The sequence below is a fragment of the Aplidium turbinatum genome, chromosome 3 (assembly GCF_918807975.1).
Source record: "Aplidium turbinatum chromosome 3, kaAplTurb1.1, whole genome shotgun sequence".
Lineage (NCBI taxonomy): Eukaryota > Metazoa > Chordata > Ascidiacea > Aplousobranchia > Polyclinidae > Aplidium > Aplidium turbinatum.
This window is the reverse complement of record NC_137474.1, coordinates 31,808,329-31,836,194: the sequence shown is the minus strand read 5'-3', so window position 1 is coordinate 31,836,194 and position 27,866 is coordinate 31,808,329. Positions and strand designations below refer to the sequence as shown.

The 27,866-nt window shown below is 40.0% G+C and overlaps 1 protein-coding gene across 1 annotated transcript in view; it reads left to right on the top strand.

Annotated features, from left to right (window-relative positions):
• Window positions 1–2,290: 2,290 nt before the first annotated feature.
• The window catches only part of LOC145766262 (conserved oligomeric Golgi complex subunit 6-like), a 48,933-nt gene continuing 23,357 nt past the window's right edge, over window positions 2,291–27,866 (top strand). The window contains exons 1-3 of the mRNA XM_082577937.1: window positions 2,291–2,465; window positions 14,970–15,113; window positions 15,753–15,824. Coding sequence (XP_082434063.1) covers window positions 2,358–2,465; window positions 14,970–15,113; window positions 15,753–15,824 — 324 coding nt within the window. The 5' untranslated portion in view covers window positions 2,291–2,357. The remainder of the gene's footprint in view (window positions 2,466–14,969; window positions 15,114–15,752; window positions 15,825–27,866) is intronic.

Sequence of the window (27,866 nt, the reverse complement as noted above, 5' to 3'; positions counted from 1 at the left end):
CGCCCAGTTTGAAAACCGCTGGAAGCCTAGTGTCTATAGCGTTTTGAGCCACAAAATATGCTAACATTGACCAAAATGAAGCAGTTTTCTGAGAATCAAGTCCTTTGTCTCCTTTCCACAATACTTAAAATTTAAACTGTTCATTTTACTTAGATTTAATGAAACTTTGGTCTTTTCTTGAAACCTATGTGTCCTTAATTTTTTTCCTCTATTGATTCAGAACTGATACCGGCCGACTCCGCAGCATTTAAGTAAAATTTTCATGAACATGCCAAATTCCTTTTAATTCCACTGCCTTCGCAATGCTCGTCTGCCACCACAAAACTTCAGACAAGCATGATATGAATAATCATTAGGCATATTAAGTTTTCATTCCTGGATTGGTTCGTTTTTTAAATATCTCTTGAGTAAACTCTGAGCAGCCATTAACAAATTGAAGCATTCCAAAAAGAATGCCAAGAAACTCCCGATTACAAATTGGCCACGAAACCTAGGGCTTATAGTGACATAATTAATAAATGCATTTTGGAGTTCAATTTTATTTTTTGCTACTGACGCAAACATGTGCAGAACGTCAAAGTACGCATAAAAATTTGACATTAACAAAAGGAAAAGATGGCAAAACCCAAAAGTTTAAATTATATACACATTAGACAGGACTACACCAAACACGGATGCAACCTAGTTCGTACCCTGAACAGTTCGTACCCTGAAAAGATCGAGAGAAACAATTAAAAAAAAGCTGAAGTCGCTGATCACAGTTTCCGCAAACATTTTAAAATTGTATATATATTTGTATACCAGTTCCATTTATTTTTGCATACTTTTTTGCCTAACTCTCCTATTTATTTATCTTTCCATGCTACTGAAGAGATGAATTTACATTGTATGTAATGTCATGACTTTTAATGTATATATCTTTTACTATGGTACGAGTTTTACGTTTGCAGGAGCCCATGCTTGTTCAATGTTCATGTCGCACGTAGCCTATTCCCAAAAACTCATAAACGTGAAGTAATTTTTTCCGATCAAACAAATTTTGTTAACTACTGTATATTTAACCACTTGTTTTCCATGCAACAGCTAAAGTGTTTGATTGACAGAAACTTCCTGCCAGAGAATGTAAAGCATTACATATATATATATGTGTAATTATGAGGGGGGGGGGTGCAACCTAGTTCGTACCCTCAACAGTTCGTACCCTCAGTTTGTACCCTGAAAAGATTGAAAGAAAAAATTCAAAAAAGCTGAAGTTGCTGTTCGGAGTTTCCGCAAATAAACAAACTGAAAAGATTGATAGAAAAAAAATAAATTAAAGCCGTAGTCGCTGATCACGCAAAAAGTTTCCCGCAAACTTTTTTAAATTTCTGGTAATGATCCTAAGAGTTTGCCGAAGTCGCTGATTGCAGTTTCCGCAAACATTTTAACAGGGTTAGGGTTGAGATCGGAGTTTCGGCAAACATTTAAAAAATTTTGGTAATGATCCAGAGAGTTTTTGTTTGTGGAAACTGCGATCAGTGACTTCGGCTTTGTGCTATTTTTTCTCTCGATCTTTTCAGAGGGAAAATTTTAAAATGTTTGCGGAAACTGCAATCAGCGACTTCGGCTTTTTTTAATTTTTTGTCTCGATCTTTTCAGGGTACGAACTGAGGGTATGAACTGTTCAACTATGAACTAGGTTGCATCCTAATTATGATTTGAGTACAAATTGAGACTAGTTTAGACGCTTTTTTATGTTGAATTGCTGCCATTGTTTTCGCTTTCTTGTTTTTGTTGAATAAAGTTACTTTTTGGTTGCTTTTTTGCAAAATTAAAGTCACTTAAAATTATTAGTTTGTTAGGGTCTGAAAAAATCGCCCTTTTTATTGCACATAAAAAAATTCAAGACTTTACCACTTTCCCTTTACTTCACTATTTTTCAACCCCATATTCAGGGCTAGGTGAGGGTTTCGGTTGTTGTTAGAAACTAGTAAAGCAAAGAAAAAGTGGCCAAGACGCAAAACAGCTACTTCATCCTATATTTTTAGTCAATTCCAATATATGACGTATGAACACTTGCAACAAGGGTGATTTCAATTTTAATGCACAAAAAAAATAATAGTGACAAGTTTTCAAAACAATTCCGTTAACTTTCAAGAAAAGTTGCATAAAGTGTGCTTTTTTGTATAGTGTTTAGAAATAATTCCGAAGTTTTTGTATAAATCTTGTTCACTTTGGATGCTGTTTGAAGAGCTATAAAAAAAGTGACAAACACTCACCTTACTGATGATATACTGTATTTAGTTTGCTCTATTAGGATGTGTATGCAGCTTTGATTGTTTGATTTTTAATGTGCCAGTGAAGAAGAGGTTTTGACTATGGAAGAATCAGACTCTACTTCATCTTTGCCTTCCCTGAACCAAAGAAATCATCCTCTTTCTAGAAAATTGAAGAAGATTTTAGAAACCAGATTAGACAATGATAAGGTATGGTAGTGTAATGCATGTTACCACATTCAAGTTAATGGTGAGGGTGTGTGACTGTGTGAGTCTGCTACTATTCGGACAATCCAATTCGGAGAATTCCCTATTCGGAGACAGCCTTTTTCGAAGAAAGCCCTTTTCGGAGAATTGCAAAATCACAGCGGCATAAGTATATTGAAAGGAATTAGCTTACAATTAGAGAAATAAATGATTGGATTGTTAAGACCATCTGTATGCATAAGTTATGGCAATAGTTTCCAAAGATTTTTAGCTGTGCAGCCGTTCCGCAGCATACACATTCAGGGCTATAGAATCGATATTGTTTCATTCACCTTCTTTGCATCATGTTTATGTCATTCGTGATGTCAATCATTTTTTAAATAAGCTTTTTGTTGATTTTAGATACGGATGGGCATTGGGCAAAATAGAATAATTAGCTATTCTAGAATATTCTAGAATACTGAAACCGAATATAGAATACAGATATCTATTCTAGAATAATTAACAGTTTTTACCATCAACACATTTTAATGATTTTACAAAAACAATGAAGATTGCAAAAATTGCTTATTGTAAGATACAGTATAACAAATTTAGGCTTTCTAAATGTTCACCAGTCAAACGGGATCTCAACTTGGTGGCGGTACACAAACATATTTTGAAACTAACTGATATAAACAAGAAATTTGGTTTTTGTTTGCTTTCCACCAAACAGGGCGTTTTCAACAGATGTAGTGGATGCTTTTAACAATGTGAGATAGGTATTTATTTCTGAAGGTGAGAAAGCCAAATTTGCTGATTCATCTTCACTACTGCGTGTAGCATCTTTAACCACTTCCCATCGGCATTTGCGCGCCGTGATCGTGACGCGGTAAACGGCATTTTTTTCTTCTTTTTTTTGCGTTTCTGCATTTTGACTGTCTTGTACAAAAAGTAGTGTCTTGTATAAAAGCAAAACTTTTCAGTGATTGACATTTAATTTTGCATTAAAATAAAAAAAAAACTTTGTAAAATGAATGCAGCAGTGGTGTCTTGTATAAAAGCAAACATTTTCAGTGATTGACATTTAATTTTACATCGAAATAAACAAACACTTTCAAAAATAAAAACAGCAGTGTTGTCTTGTATAAAGGCAAAGCTAGAGAAGTTCCCACGTTCCCAACACCGACCTTCGCTCATCACTCCCCCTAAGCTTGTCTCTCCCATCCCAAGTGCCCCAGTGAAGCGATGGAACTTTAGAAAGGCTAACTGGAATCGCTACAGTATCATAAGTCATAACCAATCAAAATGTGGCGGAACTACCATCACCTTCTACCGCCAACGTGGATGAGGCCTACCAAGACTTCTGCCGTGCTATCAAATCCGCAGCTAAACAAGCTATCCCTCGCGGCCGCCGAAAGAACTACACGCCGTGCTGGGATTCAGAGTGCGAAAATTTATACCGCTCTTACGTTCATGCCTCACCAGGTGCTGCCTCTACCTCAGCCGCAACAAAACTGCTCGATCGGCTAGACTCACGGAGGCTAGAGCAATGGAAAAACACCGTCAACACTATCGACTTTACACACTCTAGCCGGATAGCATGGAGTACTGTCAACAACCTTACGGGTCGTTCAGCACGCCCTTCCCGCCAATGCCCCGTTACTGCCAATAACATCGCATCAGAACTGGTGAAAAATGGGACCTACAAAATAGGCGATCGCAAGTTCTCCAAACTTGTAAAGAGGGAAACGTCTGATCTCTGGAAAATCCCAACACCAGACGAGGAAAGCATCTCTGATGAGTTTACGTCAGATGAGTTCACCGCTGCCCTACAATCTACTAAGACCCGTAAGGCCCCTGGTCCCGATAACATCTGCCCCGAACTTGTACTCCATGCTGGCACCGCCATGATGTCTTGGCTGCGAAAATTCCTGTCTTCCTGCTTATGCCAACTCAAGATCCCCAAAATTTGGAGACGAGCCAAAGTAGTCGCGATCCCTAAGCCTCATAAGCCACAAGAGGATCCGAAGAGCTATCGACCTATATCTCTTCTCTGCATCTCTTTTAAAATCTTCGAACGTCTTATCTACACTCGAGTCGAACCAATTATAGACCCACTCTTGCCCCGGGAGCAAGCTGGTTTTCGACGTGGAAGATCTACTGTGGACCAAGTCACTCTCTTGACTCAAGACATCGAAGACTGCTTTGAGGCAAAGAAGAAGGCTGGTGCTGTGTTTCTTGACCTCACAGCTGCATACGACACTGTATGGCACCAAGGCCTCACCTGCAAACTGCTCCGCCTGCTCCCGGACAGGCACATGGTCCGCATGATCATGGAGCTCGTTTACAACAGAAGCTTTACTCTCACCACCGGAAGTGGTAAACCAAGCAGGTTACGACGCCTTAAGAATGGCGTCCTTCAGGGATCTGTCCTGGCCCCCCTTCTGTTTAACATCTACACCCACGACTTACCAATCACGGTATCCGCAAAGTACGCCTATGCCGATGATCTGGCCATTCTACACTTGTCGAATCAATGGCAAACATTAGAAGGGACTCTAAACCAGGACATGTCGACACTTTCGGCATACCTCCAGAGATGGAGACTAAAGCTCAGCGAAACCAAAACAGTGACGACAGCCTTCCACTTAAACAACCGGGAAGCAAAGCGCGAGCTCAAGATCAGCACCAATGGAAAAACCCTGCCCTTCTGCCCAAACCCTAAATATCTAGGGGTAGTCCTGGACAGGTCGCTCACTTACCGTCAACATTTGGAGTCACTACGCAAAAAGATCTCAACACGCACAGCTTTGCTAAGGCGTCTGGCCGGCTCTGGCTGGGGAGCCGGAGTTGATACCCTGCGCATTGCCACCATCGCGCTAGTTCACGCTCCAGCAGAATACTGTGCACCTGTCTGGAGCCGCAGTGCCCACTGCCATCAAATCGACACTGCCATAAACAACGCCTTGCGTATCGTGACAGGATGCCTGCGACCTACACCATCGGAAAATCTCCCTGTCCTTGCAGGCATCCAACCAGCTGAGCTTCGTCGTGAAGAAGCCATCCTGTCTCTCTCTCGTCGCGCTACGAACCCCAACCACTTGCTCTACTCAAGTCTCTACGAGTCTGTGAACGAGAAACCTCTGCGACTGAAATCGAGACACCCATTTGTATAATACGTGCCGCACAACTCCTGATGAAAAGTGCTGAAGACCAATCCATCAGTGCGGCTACGTGGGCGGACCACCAATGGAGCTCGGAGTGGAAGAAGAACTCCTCAAGACTCCAAAGTTTCATCTCCGATACCAGCCACCATCCAACCGGAATGCATTTGCCAAGGAAGGCCTGGGTGCGGCTCAACCGCCTGCGTACTGGCGTCGGACTATTTCGCTTCAACATGCACAAATGGGGGATGGCTCCATCCGCGATCTGTGAGTGTGGCATGGAGGAACAAACCGTAGACCACACCATCTGTAACTGCGCCATCTACCATGCGCCAAATGGTGTGCGTGGTCTGCGTGAATTGGATGACGAATCAATTCAATGGCTGCTCGACACCTGCCCAAACATCTAGACCGCGTCGCCGCCACTGCCCAAGGGTGGTAAAAGGCAGAGCCCCTCGACCCTTGAAGTGGCGAAGAACAAGGTTCAAACGAAGAAGAAGGCAAACATTGTCAGTGATTGACATTTGATTTTACATCGAAATAAACGAACACTTGGAAAAATAAAAGCCAAAAATGTCCATCTTCAGCTCTGAGACGGTCAGGGGTGGGAAAAGATCTTTTTCGGCCAGGGTTCAGGTACTCTGGAATTTCTGCTGATTCCAACATCTCAAGGGCTAGTATGACTTTGAAGTTTGGCAAAGTCAATCGTCCGTGCTCTTGATGGAGCATTTTAAATAGCAGAAATGAATTCACCAATGCTATGTCCACTATATAAAAAACAACTTTTTGTACGGAAAGTTCAATGGTGAGAGCAATGTGTGGGGTGAAAATGAGAAGGGAAAAAAGGACTGAAGAATTGTTGGATATGCTAGAGATGAGAGAGACCATAGACCAACTGGCAAAGGGCAAATGGAGTAAGATGGTATGGACATGTGATAAGGAGGGAGGAAGGAAATTTTCTTAGAAAGGCACTAGATCTAAAGGTGGATAGGGAAGAGGAAACGCGGTCGTCCAAGAAGAACGTGGAAACAACAAGTGAAGGATGAGTTTAAATAAGTCGGACTGAAGGAGGAAGATGCAAGGGACAGGATGAAATGGAGAAAAGGGATTAAGACAATTGCTGCGCGGAAACAATCGGCTACCCCCACTAGTGGGGAACAAACCGACGATGGATTATGATGATGATGATGATGATGTACCACCTTGTGTGCTTTCTTATAGAGCGGCAGGTTGCTGAAAGCTGATCTGAACGATCAACTCCCCCATCCCTTGATTGTATGAAATCACACAAGTGGGTTTTATGATGGGATTTCCATTGAGGTTGGTTTTACCTGTTGGACATAGTTCTGATGAATGCCATGTAGAGCATCTTTACGTCCTTCTACACCCAGGGCTGGATTTAGCTGATGGGGGGCCCGGGCACTTTTATATCGGGGGGCCCCGTACAAAAATTTTCTTTGCACCAACGGCGCGAAAAACCACCTCTACCTCTGCAGTAGCATTAATCTGGCACTGCACAGCATTTTGCAGAAACTTCAAAGGCTGAAAGGAAAACAAAAATAACACAAAATTACATTTTTTCCACGTCGAAGGGCCCTTTCAAAAAGGGGGCCCGGGGGACCTGCACCCTCTGCCCCCCCTAAATCCGCACCTGTCCGCACCATTGCCATCACACCATTTGCTGTCTTGAACAAGTGCTCTCCTCTTTTTAATTTTTTTCCCGAAAGATTGCTTGGCATGTGCTTCCGGTTCAGCCTAACTGTACCAACTGTGTGGGTTTTGTTTTGCAGCAATGTGCAAAATAACTGTGGACTGCTGTACCAGTTATCGATAAAAAGTTAATAACCTTTTCCAAGTAAATCATGGCATAAATTTATGACCACTTTTGTACTTGCTGGTACAGCACTGTCTCGATCCTGGCCACTGTATTGTTTGAAATTCCAGGTGTATCCACACGTACTCCCACTTGATTCATAGAGTCGGTACAGCTTTAGTCCAAACCGTGCCCTCTTGGAAAGATTGTATTGCTTGAACTTTAGCCTACCGTGAAATTTCAGCATAGATTCATCCACAGAGATGTGCTTCTGTGGACAATAGACTTCCTGAAAATTGTGGATAAATTCATCAAGCAGGGGTCTTATCTTGAACAAACAATCGGTTCCACCATCCAGGTGCAGGTGCCCCAGGCTCCTCTTTTCAAAGGCCCCCAGACGTGAAAAAATGTGATTTTGTGGAATATTTTTTTCTTTCAGCCTTTGAAGGATCTGCAAAATGCTGTGTAGTGCAGTGCAGTGCTGGATTAATGCTACTGTAGACGTAGAGATAGTTTTTAGTAATTTTTGCAAGGGGTGCCCCCCCGATCTAAAAGTGCCCCGGGCCCTCCATCACACTAAACTTGCCCCTGTGGAAAAATACTTCGGTTTACAACAAAAGATTCGCGTTGCCACCTCTACAGCTAAGCAAACCACTGGAATACCTTCAAGTCGCTCATGTGAACAGCAAATCTGCTGAAACAGTAGGCTACAGTAGCTCAGAAAGCTTACGTCACAGGCAAATTTCTCACAAACAAAATTCCGCTATAACACTGATTTATCACAGCTGAATCATTGCCTCAAGATAACAGAACCATTAGGTGATTCCCCTCAACTGCTAGCAAAGGACGGCAAAAACCGACTACCGCCGTCAAACCAAGAAAAATCTGTCGGGAGTTGTTGACGTCCAACGAATTGGCACGGAAAAAACTGTCGGCTGTAGCCGAGCGGAAGTGGTTAATCCCACAGCTCAACAAGTCGTCCATGTCACTGATAGCCTACTGGCATAGTAAAAGCCGGAAAGGCCCGTTTCGGTGAGTCTGATCCCTTAACGGGGGATTTTTTCAATTTTTTTTTTAAATTATCGGGTACCGTAGCCTAATTATCATTGCCGTTTTATGGTTAGGAGTTTGGGGTTAAGGTTAGAGGTTAGGAACTCACCGAATCAGACTCACCGAATCGGACTCACCGAATAGCAGCAGACCCAGTAAAAGCTACGACAAAGCCAACTACCCGTACGTACTTCCGCAAGACTGTGAGGACTGCAAAGAGTTTGACAAGAAAGATCTCTTTAATGCAAACAAGAACAACAAAACTCGCGTTTTTCCTATGCCGCATTCCACTAAATCGATAAACAATTCTACTTTTGCTGCAGCAAATTCGTTGCAACTAGTGTTGGGCGATATTGAAATAAACGAAACGATACAATATTTGAAAAAAATACTCAATATTTCAATATTTTTGTTCTAATTAAGAAATGAGTTTCTCAGTCTTCGAAGTTAGTGTAGGCAATTGCCAAGGTGAATGCCGACGCAGATGCATGAATAGCGCATTAGCGTCGGCAATGAGAGTGCCGAGTCCACATGAGCGCTTGTAAGGTTAGGGTTAGACATTCCTCCCAGTCGTTATGCCACAGCCATAAATTTGTTCCTTAGTCAACACCCTGATGGAGCTCTGCGAAAGAGGCGTGTGGATGGGTATCAAAGCACGAAAGCCGCAAAACGTGGACGCTTCATTGCGAACAGCGAAGACAGTGTAGATTTACAGCCAAGCGATGAGCCTCTTGATGTGTCTGATTCCAGTGATGACACGACAACCTTGTTCCTCTGATACAGCATCTGATGATTTCGATTCTGACATCTAGTTCTTTATCAAACAGGCTTTGTGTTGCTCGCAGTGCGCCAATTGTGCCGAAATTATATTGTGCATACGTAAATCTAGGCAATCTTCTCGAAGGGAGCAATTAATTTGTTACCGGTACCTGGTTGAGCAATTAACGTAATTTTATGATAATTCAACGTCGCTACATGTCGAAATAATGTAAAATAAATGCAAATTTCTTATTGGGCATTGTTGTTAAGCAATATAACTCGCCAGGAAAATTCAATCGATTTGTGCTGACTCGAACGTTGAATCAACCGTTGAATCAAAATTAGCTTACTTTTTCTCTATGAGTTATTTAACGTGAATTACAGTAATACTAATAGCGTGCGTATCGCGTTGCTCGCTTTAACGCTAGTTTTGGTATTATTACATCACAACAAATCAAACAGTGCGGTCGTGATAGACTACTCTAGTATATATATTTTTCGCTTCTCGTTTTACAGGTTTTGGTACAAATTTTTTTGTAACAAAGGTTCACAGCAATTGCCGAGGCAGTTTCCACTTTTGCCGTTTGGCATCGGCAACGTTTTTGTAGGGGTTTGCAGTTACGAGTTAGGGCTGTGATAGTTAAAATATCGAACGAAAGTGAAATAAATATTGATATTGAAAAGATATCGTATCGAAAATTCCATATATCACCCAACACTAGTAGCGACCAGACGGAGTAGTACGAAGTCGATCGTTAAAGCGGTTTCAATTATCCGATTTTACATGCATTTTGACGGAATGGCCCGTTTCGGTAAGTCCGATTCGGTGAGTCCGATCCCCTAACGGGGGATTTTTTCAATTTTTTTTTTTAAATTATCGGGTACCGTAGCCTAATTGCCATTGCCGTTTTAGGGTTAGGGTTAGAGGTTAGGAACTCACCGAATCGGACTCACCGAATAGTAGCAGACCCGCATTTTGAAACCGGTTAGGCTTCACAACCGGTTATTCTATATTCGGTATTCTATTTTGCCCATCCCTAATTTTAGATGATATTTCTAATATATCTCATCCAGTGTTTACTTTTAAGTGCCTTCAGCCTGTAAGTTAGTATTTTGAACAGACTGTTCAAAATATTTGTTTTACATCAAAACAACCTTTTTCACAAAAAGATGCTGTAACTTAAAACAGTTATCTCTAAAACAGAGAAAAAGAACCGAGAGTCCTTTGTGATAAAATCTGTCAGTTTTGATTCCAGATTGATTTCTGATGGAAAACGTGGTCCGTAGCTGGCCAGTGCCAAACCGATCTGCTGGTGTAAAAACAGGATCTGTAGGTTTTACATGTATAAGTTCATCAGCCATCTGTTGTTTACCTCTTCCTGAACTTCAGAGCTGAACAGTGCCAGTCCAGTGGTACCGTCTCAGCAGAGAGATACCAAAATTGACGTTTGAAGCTACGTTCAGCAGCATCTGATGTCAACTTATGCACTGCTCCATATCTGAGAATGTTCTTGTACATAGTCAAACGGTTCCAAGGAGCATCTACAGCAACACTACACCGAAACCAATATATACAGTAGACGAGGGAAATAAAATTCATGAGATCTTTCAGTTTAGCCACTTGTGAACCTGATGTGATAGTTCCCTTAGGTAACTTAGCTATTTGATTTTCCAGTAGCACCAATTAATAGGAATGAATCAATTTGGCCATCCATCTGGCCTTGTGTGTGGCCCCAGAACGGTAGAATTTCACATTTTGTAGACCAGGACTGATATAAGCAATGCACATTGCACAAGTTCATAAGTTATTTATAGTCGCCTCAAATGAACTTGTATTTGCTTTGTGCAAGTTGAACAACGTCATCTTTAAGGTTCTGAATGAGATCGTGTGTTGTTACTGGAAAGCTGTTGATATCCAGTGTACTTAGCAGTTAGCCACTGTGGAATAGAACCCCAGTTATTGCGGAGTCTTATGAAGATGCTCATTTCTGGTTATTTTAAAACCTCTAGCTTCAAATCTTCAAAGATACATGACACAACGATTTCACCAAAGTGATGTAAACAACCTGACCAGAGAAGTTCCTTATCTTAAGAGCTACAGTAGAAGCAGTTTTTGCGTTTCTTTTTTTAGAGTGTTTTTGTCGTTTTTCTGCACTAAGAATCCTACTTTCTTTCCTTCTGACTCGTGCGAATAAAATAGAGTCAAATCCGGCTATTGTGGCTGTCCTGTCTGTCATCATTCCTTTTAAGAATGATATGTCTGCAGGATTTGACATAAGCTCCTCAACAAAACACTAACATACTGATTTCGCCTGAACCTGTTGTCATGCATTTTGTGTCCATTACTGTAATGCTATGGATAATTGGATGCACAAATTAAAGGCAACATTTTTGCAATTAACTTCATATGGTAATTGTTTGCTTCAGTATATTAACAGCAATACCTTTAGAAGCATTATGAATTTGTTTTTCTTTGCCCTTTTTTAAAAAAAACAATAAATTTCCAACTTTTTCAAGCATTTTTGCTGAATAAAGGCTCTGATGTCATTTTGCTAGCCCATAGATGATTTTAGACTGCAGAAATGACTTCCCAAGACTTGATTTAGTGGGGATAGACACCAAAACCACTAGCCTGCACCCACTAGAAAAAAAATTATAGTCAATTTAAGGAATTTTGCCTCTGCGGTCACTAGAGAGCTCTTGGATAGGGGTCAAACGGGGTCAAAAAATGTTTTTTCAAGTACCAACGTAAAAGATAGCCCGAACTGCATCTTTTGGCAGATGCACTAAGCTGAACCTAAAAATTCGTTTTTTTTTATCCACCCTAGCCCAGGGGTGCTCTCGCATTTATGTTGTTACCTCAGATTTTCATTTTGGGGTGCTCAAGCACCCTTTGCACCCCTGAAATGACGCCTATGATGGTGCCTGATTTCTTCTTGTTATTGGCGGTACACGACAACTGGGCGAGACAAAGTGAGCGATACCCACTTGGGCGAGACCAGGTGGGTGACGAGACAAGTGGGCGACGGACCAAGTGAGCGACGAGCCAAGTGGGTGACGAGCCAAGTGGGCAAAGGCCAAAGTGGGCGACGATAGCGAAAGTTTAGCCGTTCGGAAAAAATATGACTTTCAATTTTTACTTTAAAATACAATGATCAATTTGTGGAAGGGAGACAATTCGTTTGTCTCTTTTCTGAGAGGTTTCTCTTAAGCTTTACGATAAACCCTGACGCCGCAAATTGCAAAATAATGTGTCAAGATGATGTCACAATGCAAATTAACATCAAACAGCAAGTGCTATTACCAGACTACAAAAACTAATGAAAATGTTGCTTCCAATGCTTCGTGAAACTCAGCGTGAGAACTCTCATTGCCTCCCTTCCACATATTAATCATTGTATTTTAAAGTAAAAATTAAAAGTCATATTTTTTCCGAACGGCTAAACTTTCGCTACCGTCGCCCACTTTGGCCGTCGCCCACTTGGCTCGTCGCCCACTTGGTCCATCGGGTCTGCTACTATTTGGTGAGTCCGATTCGCGTGAGTCCGATTCGGTGAGAGCCCTATTTGGTGATTTTTTTGAATTTTTTTTTGAAAATTATCGGGTACTATAATTAAAACCCCAAAACTATAATTAAAACCCCGTAGCCTAATTAAAACCCCAAACCCCCTAACCCAAAAACCCCAACCCCAAAAACCCAAACCCCCCAAAAACCCAAACCCCCAAAAACCCCCAAAACTCCCAAAAAAACCCAAAACTCCCAAAAAACCCCAACCCCCCAAACCTCCAAACCCCAAAAACCGCAAACCCCAACCCCCAAACCCCTACCCCCCAAACCCCAAAAAAACCCAAATCCCCAAACCCCTAACCAGGGATATCTAAAGAAGGGGATACGAAGGCTTTTATTACGTCTGACAATAGAAGGGCTATTGTTTATCGTAAATAATCTGTGTTTATCATAAAGTGACAATTGGCACCGATAGCAGTTTAATAAATCTTGTTATGATAACTTGCATTGCGCTATTAGCATCAGGCCTGGATATTCACAGCATGTTCGTGGTTGCTTGTTAATTCAACTACCCATATACTTGCTTTACATCCAGCCTCCTGCAAAGGCTTTGTTATAAAAAACAGCTTACTGGTAACTTTACAACTGTCTTTGTAAACTATTCTTTAAATATACTGTAAGTAACATTTGCTAACTGTCTCCTGTAGCTCATTGTACCAGCTGCACTACAAAACTTTCTACAATTTTAAAAAGAACCACATGTTTAAAGCACTACAAACAACCGCCCTGGTAGTGTCATGAGAATAAAGCAATTGCTGCGAGCCTTCATAACCCCTTCTCTAGATATCCCTGCCCCTAACCCCTATCCCCTAACCCCTAACCCTATAACGGCAATGATAATTAGGCTACGGCGCGCAATAATTTAAAAAAAACTCACCGAATAGGGCTCTCACCGAAAAAGGCTCTCACCGAATAGGGAACTCACCGAATCGGACTCACCGAATTGGGCCATTCCGTGGTCCGTCGCCCACTTGTCTCGTCGCCCACCTTGTCTCGCTCAAGTGGGTATCGCCTAGACGCCTACTTTGTCTCGCCCAGTTGTCGTGTATCGTGTTATTGGAGCCTATTTTTTGCTGATATGTTTGCAGGTCACTATTGTTGCTTGTATTGAGATGTCATGTGTCAAACATTTCCTTGTTTGCTGAAACTGTTAATGGCAAGATATCTTTTGTGAAGCGAAGTGACAACACCACTCTTTGGCCTTTGCTTGGCAATGAATATTCTGATGAAACCGCTCGCCTCGCTATACCTGAGCAAAACAAGTGGCCTCGTTTATTAGGCAATGTTAAAGAAGTCAAAAGTGTTGTTAAAGGAGCTTGGCCTGTCACTAGCGTTGTTCGACTAATTTTGTTGCTGCGGTATTCTAAGATTTAAAAACATGTAACGCTGGATACTGGGTACGAAATGCGTTCTTTTCTAGCATAAGAGTCAACCTACCTAAAATTTTATTAGTGCGGCCCGCCACAGCTCTCCTAAGTGCCAAAGTGGCCCGCATGCAAAAAAGGTTGGTGACCCCTGCCTTAGAATCATCGCAGCAAATCACTAAATGTTCTGATGATTGATAAATCTCAGGTCGAAGATTTATATTAAGTGGGCAGGAATGCAAGGAAGCCAACTTTTCTGTCCACCTTCATGGTTGCATTTTAAAGTAGCTGCTCAATGCAAGAATATGGTCGAATTTGTGATGAGCAGTCTAAGGGTGAGATGTACCCTGCAGTGAAATGTCCCTGTGACAGGTTGGCCGTGACAGAGTCTTGTGCACCTGGTTAAACTTACTATTTTTGAACATAAGGTGTGCTGTCACTCACCGCAATTATATTTCAAATTAGTATAATATAAAAAAGATACTCTGCTGCAAATGTATTAGTCTCCCTCCAACTTTTTTCATCAATAGTTGGTAACTTAACAAATTATATACATCATATTTGTTCTAAAAAAAATTCAGTTTTGGTTTTGCAAATTGCAACACATTCGGACTATAGAGGTCGATTGTAACTAGTTGTAATGCAGTGCTGTCTGTTTCATCATGGACATTTTAACAAAGAAAAATAACGTAAAATAAGCCCATTTTTAAACTATGGTACAGGTAAAATTTAGCTATAGTGTCTTTGGCTATTTTTTAAACTTTTTGTCTAAGATTCGTCTTGAATCAACAACCAAAATGTTTGTAGGAGATGCTTGAAGCTTTGAGAGCTGTCTCAACATTCTTCACTGAAAATAACATCCGGACTAGGCGAAATCTTCGGGGAGAAATTGAAAGAAGGAGTCTGTTGATAAATCAACAATTTGTTGATGCATTTAGCCATGTAACAAAGGTATCTATTTCTTAGCGATCTATGGCTTGTTTGAGTTGGTTAACTCCAAGACTTAACTGTAAGTTTACATTAGTTTGACGTGAACTAGGTCTGTTTATAAACCTTTATGTAATCTATTATTTGCATAATTCAGATTGAAATTTTGTAACTTGTCAGGCATGCCAGTGCACAAGCCAGGATCACTAGCAACTTGTCATAATATCAGTAGATGCTGATTTATTAAAATCGTAATTATTATAGCCTATTTTATTGAGATGTGTATTTGCTTGATGTATTTGAGTTGCTTGTGAGTGTTTCACTTCAAACAAATTCAAATTTTCAATATTGGTCAATTGTTATTCGAAGTTCAAAAACTGAATTTTTTGTATCATACTATGTAAACATTTTTACTATACCAGCCCAGAAAATAGTTTCTAAGTAGTACTAACATTGTTATTTTTAGTAACCTTTGCGGTACTAGTTAATCTTTGTCTACTCTAGATGAAAGTGAAAGTTCAGCTTAAACAAATTAACCTTTTCATTTTAGTTGTAAAAATCCCATTCTTTGATATCACACCTTAAACATACAGGCATTTACTTACTGAATTTTAATAGTGCAGAGTATGATAGTTATTATTTAGCTTCTTCAACCTTCTGCAGGACCTTGAGAGCATACACAATGACGTGCAAGCAATGTCACATTGCTGTAAAGACATGACTGATCGACTTGCAGTGAGTTAACATTTTGTTGGTTTTGATTTGACTAAATTGATCTGTTTTTTGCAAGTCATTTTTTGACAAATGGTCATCTTGCCTTATTTGCACACCCAAGAATCATCACCACCCAAGCACCCAAATTGAGGGAGCAAGTCTTTTAGGCGCTGACAGTTAGGCGCTGGTCTAATAGGCGCGCACACTGTGGCGTCTGGATATTTAGGTGCGGAGCACTGTGGCGCCCGGTCATTTAGGTGCTATTCCTAGTAAAGTCTGTAGATTGTATCAGCTTGGTAGCTTGCCAGAAAATTATATCATGGCTTCAGTGAGTGAAGCTGCTAAAACCGGCAATGCTTTTCACACAAAATGTTACATTGAACAGAAAAATATATTGTTGTTTTATTGATTTATTATTGTTTTATTTGTTGTTAGTCCAGGTTTGCGTTGGTGAAAGCTTTATCAATAAATTATTGAAGCTTCCGAACATTATTGAGTTCATTTTTAGTTAACTCTTTCGCGACCACGGACGTATACTCACGTCTTGGAATTTTGCCATGATGACCAAGGAAGTATCCCTACGTCCAAGGTTAAAAGGTAGCCTATTTCAAGCAAAAAAATAATGTAAATGATGGTAGATCCATAGTCTTTGCCTGTCCTTTTTTTTTTGGCTAATTAAAAAAAAATATTTTGGCGGTGCAGTTATCAGATGAGGACTTCTTAAAGATGGGGACACAGTGGATTTTTTTTCTTTCACTCATTGGAATTGGCAGTCAAAACTGGCTAGGCAACCCCTTACTTTGGAATTTCTCGATCAAAAAGACTGTAGGCTAAATCACGTATACTTTTTGCGTAAAATTTTCCAAATTTCTCCAATCATTCTGCTGTACCTCCTAAAGCATTGCGCGCAGAAACGAAGTAAATTTTTTCTCATGTGCAGAATTGTTTTGGCATTCGATTAAACTACATATGTTTTCATATTATTGTATCATGCTTGGGTAGTAAAAATTCTCATGAAGTACACTTTTCTGCCAATTTTTAATTTTTTTAGAAATTAGAAAAAATACCGTTTGGAGTTGCTAGTTGTACATAGAATGTTTTAAATTTTATTGCAAAGCTTTGCATCTTCGGATAGCTGAAGATGTATGCTTTCATTTGATGTCAAGATTGTGCGTCTACGTCGATCACATGACATGTTTTTACCGCGTAAATACAACAGTTTTGTGTGAAAAATGTCTGGTAATTTAGATTAAATATAAATTACTTCTGTTCGGGATGGATTGGCCATGTGACGAGAACGCGTAAGACGCTCTACTACTGTTCACATGAATACATTTCTACAGGGCATATAGGCTACACCTTGGCTACAAGTTGCAAGCATAATGGTGAGACTTCGCTCGTTATTAAACCTAGTCCGGGTTTTGACGGAAAACTAAGTTACTCTTCACTCAAGCCTACCGCCCGCTTGAGTACAGCCTACGGTACATTTTTTACTGATGTTTAGTTATTATTTGACCTAACTAAAAGTGAACTCATACATGTTTGGAAACTTGAATAATTTATTGATAAAGCTTTCGCCGGCGCAAACCTAGACTAACAACAAATAAATGCTGAACAGGCGCATTAAAAAAACAACATATTTTTCTGTTCAATATAACATTTTATGTGAAAATCATTGCCGGTTTAAGCAGCTTCACTCACGGAAGCCATAACATATATTTCTGTTCAATATAACATTTTGTGTGAAAAGCATTGCTGGTTCAAGCAGCTTCACCCATATATTTTTCTGTGTAATATAACATTTTGTGTGAAAAAGCATTGCCGGTTTAAGCAACTTCACTCACTGAAGCCATGACCAACAACGCACACGCATTAACAAAACAATATATTTTCCTGTTCAATATAATAGTTTGTGTGAAAAGCATTGCCCTACGCCCCTACCTGCCAAGCTGATACAATCTACAGACTTTACTAGGAATAGCACCTAAATGAACGGGCGCCACAGTGCTCCGCACCTAAATATCCAGACGCCACAGTGTGCGCGCCTATTAGACCAGCGCCTAACTGTCAGCGCCTAAAAGACGTGGACCCCCAAATTGACATATATATACCTGAAACACCTACACCCAAATCAACTGTGCTTCTCTGTTGTGATAAGATCTGCAAATGAAGGAATATATATTCACTAACATTAGTTTAACTTTGTGTTTACTAACTTCGGTCCATTGACCTGGTTTGTGTCAATGATACAAGTATCCACTAGCATCAAAACTGGCCTTTTTGTTCCAATGATAAAAACTCAATCAATCGAACTAGGCTGTTTTGTTTTCTTAAGCATGTTACCTTCATTTGATTAATATTCTACCCACAAACTACCACCACGGCCTACTAGAACACGGCCAAATATGTTGCTATTTGAGGAAATTTCTAAGAGTCTGAATTGTTACAATCATAGCTATGATTAACCTGTCATCTTCCCATTTCCAAAAGTAAGTAAAATAAGCAATATTTGTACCTGGACATATGTTAGGCTTGTTTAACTGGAGATTAGGTTTTTATGTTAAGCACAACTTATGCAATAACAATGTAAAATATGTAAGATTTTCCAACTGCATCCTGGAGGTAGTATCGTTTGGTGTATCGCTTTTGGTGCAATTGCATGTTCCATTTAAAATATCAAGGATTTTTTGTGAATTCTATGTTGTAAGCGGTTCATTTGATGTGCCAATTTAAATTTTAGTTCGTTTTGTTTTTCACCAAGTTTAATTTCGCAAGTAAAATGTGGCTATTGGCAAAAGATCCTGCTATACAAAAAACCTAACGACTGTATGATGAGTCTACCTCCAGGATGCAGAACTGGAAAATTTTTACATACTTTGCATTATTATTGCATAAGTTGTGCTTAACATACATATCTAATCTCCAGTAAAACAAGCCAAAAATATGTCTAGATGCAAATATTGCTCATTTTACTTACTTTTGGAAATGGGAAGATGACAGGTTTGTCAAAGCTATGACTGTAACAATTCAGACTCTTAGAAATTTCCTCAAATAGCAACATATTTGGCCGTGTTCTAGTAGGCCGTGCTACCACCTATATGTATTTTGTTATTTTGTACAGTTAAGTGTATCATTAGTGACTGGCTTGAAGAGTTAACTTTAGTTTTTATAATATATATATATATACGTTATTTGAATCATTATTTGTTCAACTACAAAAAGTTTGCGCTACCATTGGTTTCATGTACTGCGAGGTACAATCATCAGGCGCATACTGAAAAACACATAAGCAGAAAATTAAAAGCTATACGTCAAAGGCAATTTGTTTATCAAGCAAAATTTAGAAATGTTTTGAAGATGTTACTAAGGAAAAGCGGACAATCATTCATTGTGATGTCTGAATAACAAATTAAATATAATTTTTTGAAAAAGGAAAGGGAGTAAAAAAAGAAAACTAAAGGCAATGGTTAAAAAAATATATGCGATATGGTAAATAAATTAAAGCGAATGCAAAAAGCAATAGGCTTGTTCGATAGGAAGCAGCAATTGAGCATAGGCTAATTGTGAAGATGGAAAAAATGCAATAAACATGAAAAGTGCGTCACAAGCAATACTAACGATAATTTTTTAATTTAAATTTGTTGCGATGTCTACATTTTGATATGATTTCATCTCTCTTGTTGATACAAATTGATTGATCAGCAGTTGCAATTAAAACTTTTTCAGTAAGGCACAAATCACATCTTCTCGATCCGCAGCGGTATGGTTTCGAATGGGCAATAATTTCCCAGTTGATTCTATAGTCTTGATTATTACATTTCAATGACCAAATTAATTTGGAAAGTTCAGTTTCATTTTTGTATTTTATATTATTGAAAGACTTTGTGTGGTTACGGAATCTAGAATTTAAAACTAGATTCCGTAACCACACAAAGTCTTTCAATAATATAAAATACAAAAATGAAACTGAACTTTCCAAATTAATTTGGTCATTGAAATGTAATAATCAAGACTATAGAATCAACTGGGAAATTATTGCCCATTCGAAACCATACCGCTGCGGATCGAGAAGATGTGATTTGTGCCTTACTGAAAAAGTTTTAATTGCAACTGCTGATCAATCAATTTGTATCAACAAGAGAGATGAAATAATATCAAAATGTAGACATTGCAACAAATTTAAATTAAAAAATTATCGTTAGTATTGCTTGTGACGCACTTTTCATGTTTATTGCATTTTTTCCACCTTCACAATTAGCCTACGCTCAATTGCTGCTTCCTATCGAACAGGCCTATTGCTTTTTGCATTCGCTTTAATTTATTTACCATATCGCATATTTTTTTTAACCATTGCCTTTATAGTCAGGTTCATTATGTATTTTCGTTCAAAATTTTGGGAGATTAGCAAACCTATACATTTTCGGAAAGCTTAGACCATGAGGAATCTGAAAAATGTTGATTACATTTGCAGAGATGTCCACATGGCCGCCATTTTTAATTTTCAAAATGGCCGCCGCAAAATATATATCTTGCTCTACCTCGGCTCCTAGTAAACTTAGAATTTTCATTAAACATGCTAATTCTATGTTTTAAGGGTCAAGGAATTTTCTAGAAGCATACCTAGATACCTAGCGTAAACCACTTTGCAATTATCCGCCATATTGGTTTTCAAAATGGCCGCCGAAATTATATTTCGTTTCATTACTACTTATATGTTACAGTGTTACGTCGTATTTGTCCGCCTTCTTTTCTATGTGTCACCAGCTAAATTCGAATTCCCTTAGTGGCAACCCCTGCTGTGTTACCTCGAGGTGTGATCGTTACGTCATAATTGCATTTGAGTTCGTTACTACGTTTCTTTGTTCATTGAGTTTTGTCCAGTGCATGTAAAGATCAGTTTAGCGTTTACAGCAACTAGTTAGCGACTGATAGTTAATTCGAGCTATTGACGGTGCTGCAGTTGTTTAGTTGAATCAGGTAGTACCATAGTGAATCATAGTGTTACTGCGTTAACGTACTGTATTGTTAAAGTCTGTTCAGCAAATTCATCTGTCGTCGGCCTATGTGGCCTAATCCTCACAGGTAAACTTAATATCATATTGCAACCTTTAAAGATGGCTATGTGGATTTAGTGCCGATGGCTTAGTGTAATGAAAACCTCATCTTCTCATTCCCCCGATGCTTGGATCAACTATGGGCTCATCTATGTGAATTAAATAACCTACTATTTTACAGTTTATATATATAAGTATTCAGTTTCGATCTACAACGGTAGAATTCATTGTTGGGTTTCTCCCTGTGCTGTTTCCGTGAGCCACAAAATAGCCGGTAAGAAAATAAGAATACATTATAATTCGTCATCTGTAATTCCACATTAGGCCTAATTCGTACGTGGGTCAGATGCATCAATTTTGTACCTGTAGTCTCCAGAACGGAGAAAAAATTCAGAATGCTTGGTGCCATAAAATTTTGATTTAAAAGTCTTGAGATACTTCTCTACCAACTAAATCAAAAGACTGCCCCCAAAAAATATCATGTTTTTATACTGAAAATTAAATATCAGTGTGAGTATACCTATTTTATCAGTTTCTAGCAGGTTTACTGCAGTTGTGCGATAATGTACCTACATATTCTGATACTTCAGCCAAAGTCATGTATTGTTTGACCTCAAGGTAGTAATAAATCATATGCTAGCAATAGTAATAGCAATACTTTTTTCATATGGAGCCATTGCCAATCAAATATGCGTAAAAAGCACCTCACAATCACAGCTAAATTAAAATTTAACAACTTTAACTGTATCTATGTTCTCTAAGATCAAAAATAGGTTACAGAATGCTTCAACAGGTATCATTTCTTATGAGCAACTTTTATAGTAACATTACATGTAAAAATAACTGTATAAAGGAGTGCTTACTGGTTTTACAAAAAAAAAGAAAAAAAAAGTTCTGGAGACTACAGTGTTCTGGAGACTACAGACAAATTTAATAAGAAAGAAATTCCTAATCTTTTATTTATTCCGAGTCCTCTCTATGAAATCCTGCTAAGTGAGCATACTAGTCCATCACATACTGGAAGAATGTTTGCCATTTTAAACAGGGAAGCATACATTTTTTGTTAAAGTTTGTTCTGGAGACTACACAATTTTGGAGCCAGGCTAAATAGCTTCCATAGAAGAGTGAACTATTATCACACTTTTTAGTAAATCTGTTTTCTTGTTTTGTAGGTTTGTTTATATATAAATTTGCATCATTTTACACCCAAACAGGAGCACAGAGTAGGCATTGGTAGAGTAGTACCATGGGTCGTTCTGGAGACTACAACATAGTGGAGCCAAAATTGCAGATTCGTAAAATTGAGAAAAATACAAGGCCAAAATTGTAAAGCCAGTGTCATTTCAACATTAAAATGTAGCTAAAGCTGCACAGTGTTAAATAAAAGTCAGTTTAGCACTGCAGTATTTGCCTGTGAAAAATCACAAGGGAATTACAGAAGTAAAAACGTGAAAAATCCAAAAAAAGTGGGCAATTTTGTGATAAATCCAAAATTTTTGCTAAGAAGTTAACAATTTCCATTGAAAATTAGCATTACATAGGGGGGGCACATATCTAAACTGTAACTTAAAGCCTAAAAAAGTAGACTGAAACCTTAAGAAATACCAAAACTGCAAAAATGCGTTCTGGAGACTACAGGGTACAAAATTGATGCATCTGACCCACGTTACTGTGTGTGCCTGTTTGTACGTTACATACAGGAAGCACAAGTAGGCCTACACGGCTAACCAGTCCCTTAACATTTTTTCGGTGATTACTGTAGCCTACTTGTACAGTTTCCGAAGTGTATGCATATCCTTTTGATTGCGAATTCATTTGATATTATCTTGCTGGAGGTGGTATATTGATGTTGTATTTCTTCTGTCTCTTCAGTACAAACATAACATGAGTGAAAACTCCACAGGTTTCAAGTTGCCCGTCACCAAGACAAATAAAACTATAGACTGGAATCAGTGTATTCTGTGTCGAGAGTCAAAGCATGAGACAGTTGTGCGAAATCCGAAAATTGATTCCTATGAGAAATTGCTTGAAAGTCTTCTGGAAAGATCAAGCCTACAAGATGGAGAATATGTTGCTCTCCAAAGAAGTCTCCAGGGATTCTCTAAAGAAACCCTGTTCGAAGCAAAAGCAACGTGGCATCGAAGTTGTTACCTCACTGCAACCAATCAGGTATCCATACAACGAGCCAGGGATCGATTGCAACATGCCATGTCAACAGGAAAATATGCATCCAAAAAACGAGGACATAAACGAACAAGCACAGAAATGAATGCAAGCACATCAGCTACAGCAGTGCCATTCACTAGATCTGCAACAGACCCTCTGTCAAAAGACCGGTGCTTCTTCTGTCAGGTGGATGATGGACAATCTCTCTACAAAGTCCGAACAGAGAATTCTGGGAAAACACTCAGGCAAGCTGTGGAAATTACTCAGGATCCGGTCCTAATGACAAGGTTGAGTAATGCGATATCTCCAAGTGATGCCCATGCGATAGATGTGAGATACCACAAACCCTGCTGGACTCGGCATGTGTTTCATGTCCTCAGAGATGAAGCCAGAGACAAAGAGAAGTCTACCAACAATGAGTTACCAATGCAGATGGCGTGCTTGATCGAATTGATCAATCTTGTTGGGATCCAGACAGGAAAGAAAGTTTACCTTCCCATGGATGACATTGAGAACACTTACATTTCCATCCTTGGAGGCAAAGAAGAGGCAGAGAAACACAAACCGAAATTGACACGCCAGTGGCTGAAGGATAAGATTCTTTCAGAGTTGCCAAATGTCAAATCAGTGAGACAGAAAGATAGAAGAAAGCCATCCGTTCTATACAACCCTGACGCTTGTGAGGAAGAGATGGTTCACACGTCTATGATGCAAAGTTACAGTGAAATGGACAAAACCAAGATGTTGTACAAGACAGCCAAACAAATACGAAGCGCCATTACTAACTTCAATGCTGAGAAAGACGTGACAGACACAGTGACAGTGTCAAGCATCAGAGAAGATGTTCCATCTGAGTTGTACAGCCTCATACGTTGGATTTTAGTGGGACCTGAAGAGGAGCTTCTGACAGAGATGAGAGGTAGAACAGTGGACATGTCAGCACTAACGATAATCCAGAATATAATGCATGCTTTCAAGACCAGACGCCAAGTACAGCATCAACCCAAACACTCAACGTGTGTCTTCCGGACACTTGAGGTTCGTGAAAATCCGCAAGTACTGGGGTTGACATTGAGTGTTCATCATGACACCCAAAACAAGAACCTGGTAAATCTCCTCCATGCACAAAACTATTGTGTATCGTACAACCGAATCCTGCTTTTGGAAACCTCACTTGCCAATGCTGTTGTGGAGAACACCAGGAAGTTCAATGGGCTGTATGTACCACCTTTCCTTAAGAAAGGACAGTTTCTCTTCTTTGCTGTTGACAACACAGACTTTGCGGAGGACACAATCGACGGGAAAGGCACCACACATGGAACAATCACTGCAGTCAGGCCTCGAAATTCACGGCGGACACGGCGGACATGTCCGCCGTCACAGCATGTGATGTCCGCGGGAAGTACCCTCTAGATCGGTCATATTTGTCCGCCGAGAAATATCGCAGAAACTGGCGATACAAATCGTCATTCATTGCATAGCACGAACAACTGTTGCAAGAATATAATTTGCGCTGGGAATGCGAAATTATCGCATTCCAAGCGCGCATCTAGAAAAAGTTAATGCTGTATCTCTTACCTTCCATTCAAGCAGAAAAACTTTCGAATTTTACGTTGCTTCAACGAATCAGCGTAACAGAGGTGACATTGAATCAGCGTAACAGAGGTGAATTCTTAGCTAAGAATTGATGGGAGTACCGGTACTTCTACACTAATCACGCGCAACTTAGTTCAAGTCTTATGTCACAATGTCTGGCTTTGATCTCCTAGTAATATTGATAATGCAAGGTTGGTTACAAAGTTAGATTATAAGAGTATAGGCTACTACAGCAAGATGCCGCAAAACTTAAGTTTTGGTATTACAGTAAGAAAGAAGAGCCCCAGGGAAATTTCTGAAAGTGAGAATGAGGGCGATGAACCTACTACTAGGAATTTTAGTGGTGATAGACGCATATATTAAAGGAACAACGAATGTAAGGATTAGCTCTGTCAAAGATCACAACACATCGTTTACCCCAAGCCATCAATTTCCGGTCATCAAGGCCATCGACAATATGAGTGACAACAAAAAAAATCAAAATTAAGAGGTTGTTTGAAATCGCATATTTTATCGCTAAAGAAGAGCTCGCATTTACGCTTTTCCCTCAACTAGCCGGTCTGGAGAAAAGACACGGAATAGATCTCGGTATCACGTATCTTAACGACAAGCAGTGATCTCGTGGAGATTGGCGCACGTCTTTGAAGATCGATGTTATTGAAGCTCTAATCATGCGCAATGCGCATATGTTTGAATGGCCTTGACTGCGCTGATTATAACTCCGAGCCTGCCGTGGTCTCGTGGAATACTGATACTATTTTGGAGAGGCGACCGCATCACGGAGAGGGGAAAAATAATTGTGCTTTTTCTAATGTTTTGTTTATTCTTTTCGTCACTTTCGTTCACATGACACGCAAAAATAAACCTAAAGAAAAAAAGCCTAGTGAAACTTTGCACATCAGAAAATAGTAGCGTTACGCGTTAGTGTAGAAGTTTTCCGACTCGTGCCCAGAGCATTGTGACGCAAGAAGCCACACGACCTCGTTCGGTGGAAGTTAATCAGTTATGCGGCGGATTATTTTTTTATTATTTATTTGCATCAGACACAAAAAGTCCATAGAATTTAAATTTTTAACAATCATCATCATCATATTTAGTAGCTACACGGCGTCAAGCGCACGTCGTTGGTCTGATGAAAGCCTTTCAGAGTGACTTCGCTGAAATTTAAAAAAGCCTAAACCGTAGCTATGGTTCTCAAATGGCGAAGACTTATCAAGATAAAGGGATTAAGTATGACGATCGACGTTAAAACTGGTGTGTCCGCCGTAAGACTTAATTTGTCCGCCGAGATAGCTGCTCAGACCGGACACGTTTGTCCGCCGTCAACAAAAACGAATTTCGAGGCCTGACTGCAGTGTATCAGAAAGCAAATGTTCCAGGAGAACTTGTCGCACCAAAGCTCGAACTTACTTCAGCTAAGAACTTATCAATCCTTCCATATCATGTGCCCATTAAGCCATGTGTCAAGCCAAAACCAGAACCTGACAACAGAGCGCGGAGGTTTGAGGCCAACACAACAGGTGTTGCACAGTCATATCAACTAACCCAGTTGGAGTGGGTCATAGCATCTACTTTGTCCAGAGCAAGAGAAAATGATGAACAGAGCAAGATCCCCGGATGGGCAGGATACAAGTCACTCATCTCATGTTGCCAACCACTCACCCAAGTTGGTGCACTGCCCCTGCTACCAGAAGTTGCTCACGAGTGGCCTACTATGCTGACTGTGATTTTACAAGCATCCCAGCTGAAGACGTTAGTCATTGGTCAGGGATACCCAACTGTGATAACCTTCGACATGGCCCTCTACGAAAAAGCAGTGCAGTTGCTAGACGCACGAGTCAACCTGAAAAGAGAAATTGTTCCCAGACTGGGTGAGCTGCATGCTGTGATGGCTGCACTAAGAGCTCTCGGAACTTCCATAGAGAACTCTGGGATTGATGATGCCTGGATCGAAGCCGATGTGTACGGATCTGCGACCACAAGACAAATTCTCAAGTGTGCGCACTACAAGAGAACTCTTCGTGCACACATCCACACTTACATAGCTTTGTATGAACTGGCCTTGGATCAGTTTTTCACAGAGAAGCCACAGCTGAAGATTATCTGCTCAAAACCAGCAGATGAGATCCAGGAAGCATGTACATCGTCATATGATAAAAGAAACATTAGTCCTGAATCAATATCGATTTCTCATGACCATCTGGAACGAACTCTCATGAATGAAGATGTGATGCAGCAATTGAAAGCATGGGAAACGGAGAAGTCCTCCAATGCATAGGCGCCTAAGCCGTGGGGGCCAGGCCCCCACGCATATTTCTGCGTGGGAGCAACTTTTTATGCTGCATTGATACATAAAACATGGATGAACTAGCGATCGGCAGCAGGAAAACATTTTTAAATGCGAACCGCAACAGCTTCGCGATAAATAATCACTAGAACGAGTAGCGATGCTACAATCCCACCCCAGACAAAAAAATCTGTCATTTTTACATTGATTTAACGTCTGCAGACGGAGACGCAGACGTCTGCGTCTTAGGCAGCAATGATTTTGCTGCCTAAGACATAGCAAAAATCTACCATTTTGCGTCGATTCAATGTCATCAGATGTTGAATGCACCCAAAAACATTTACAACATAATTTGCTACATTGACGCAGCGTGCGTTTAGCTTAATGCGCTTGCAAACAGACTCGATGTCGCTTTCGAAAGTCGAAACCTCTGCAGAGAATTGTCGCGGCAGTGAATCGCTTGCTGTGAAAATGAACTTGAAGTCTCGGCCCGAGGTAACCACTAACCAACGTAACAAGGGCTGGTACAAACCGCATTGCGCACACGTGGCATAATCAACACAACAACGGACTCGCGCGAACTGCATGGCGCACACACGACCGTTGCCATAGAAACCCGATCAAAGTCGGGGAATATGCGCATCTTTTGTTTCATCTGCAACACGAAAATGGGCGTATTACAGCGAATTGAAACTTGAAAGCAGGTAAGCCATAAGTTCCGATATTGTAGTGAAAAGGGAGCAATGTCAAGTCGAAAATTTAATCAAACTTCTCTCCGTAACTATTTTTCAAGGGCTGTTTACGGATGTCAGCAACTTTTAAATTTATTCAAAGGTGACGTGCTGTTGAATTGATGTAAACATGAATGATTTTGCTTTCAACAGGTATATTTTCAAGCGTATGATCAAGTTAGTATTTTCATTCCATTTACAGACAATACCTTTTAGTAAACCTTTTCGT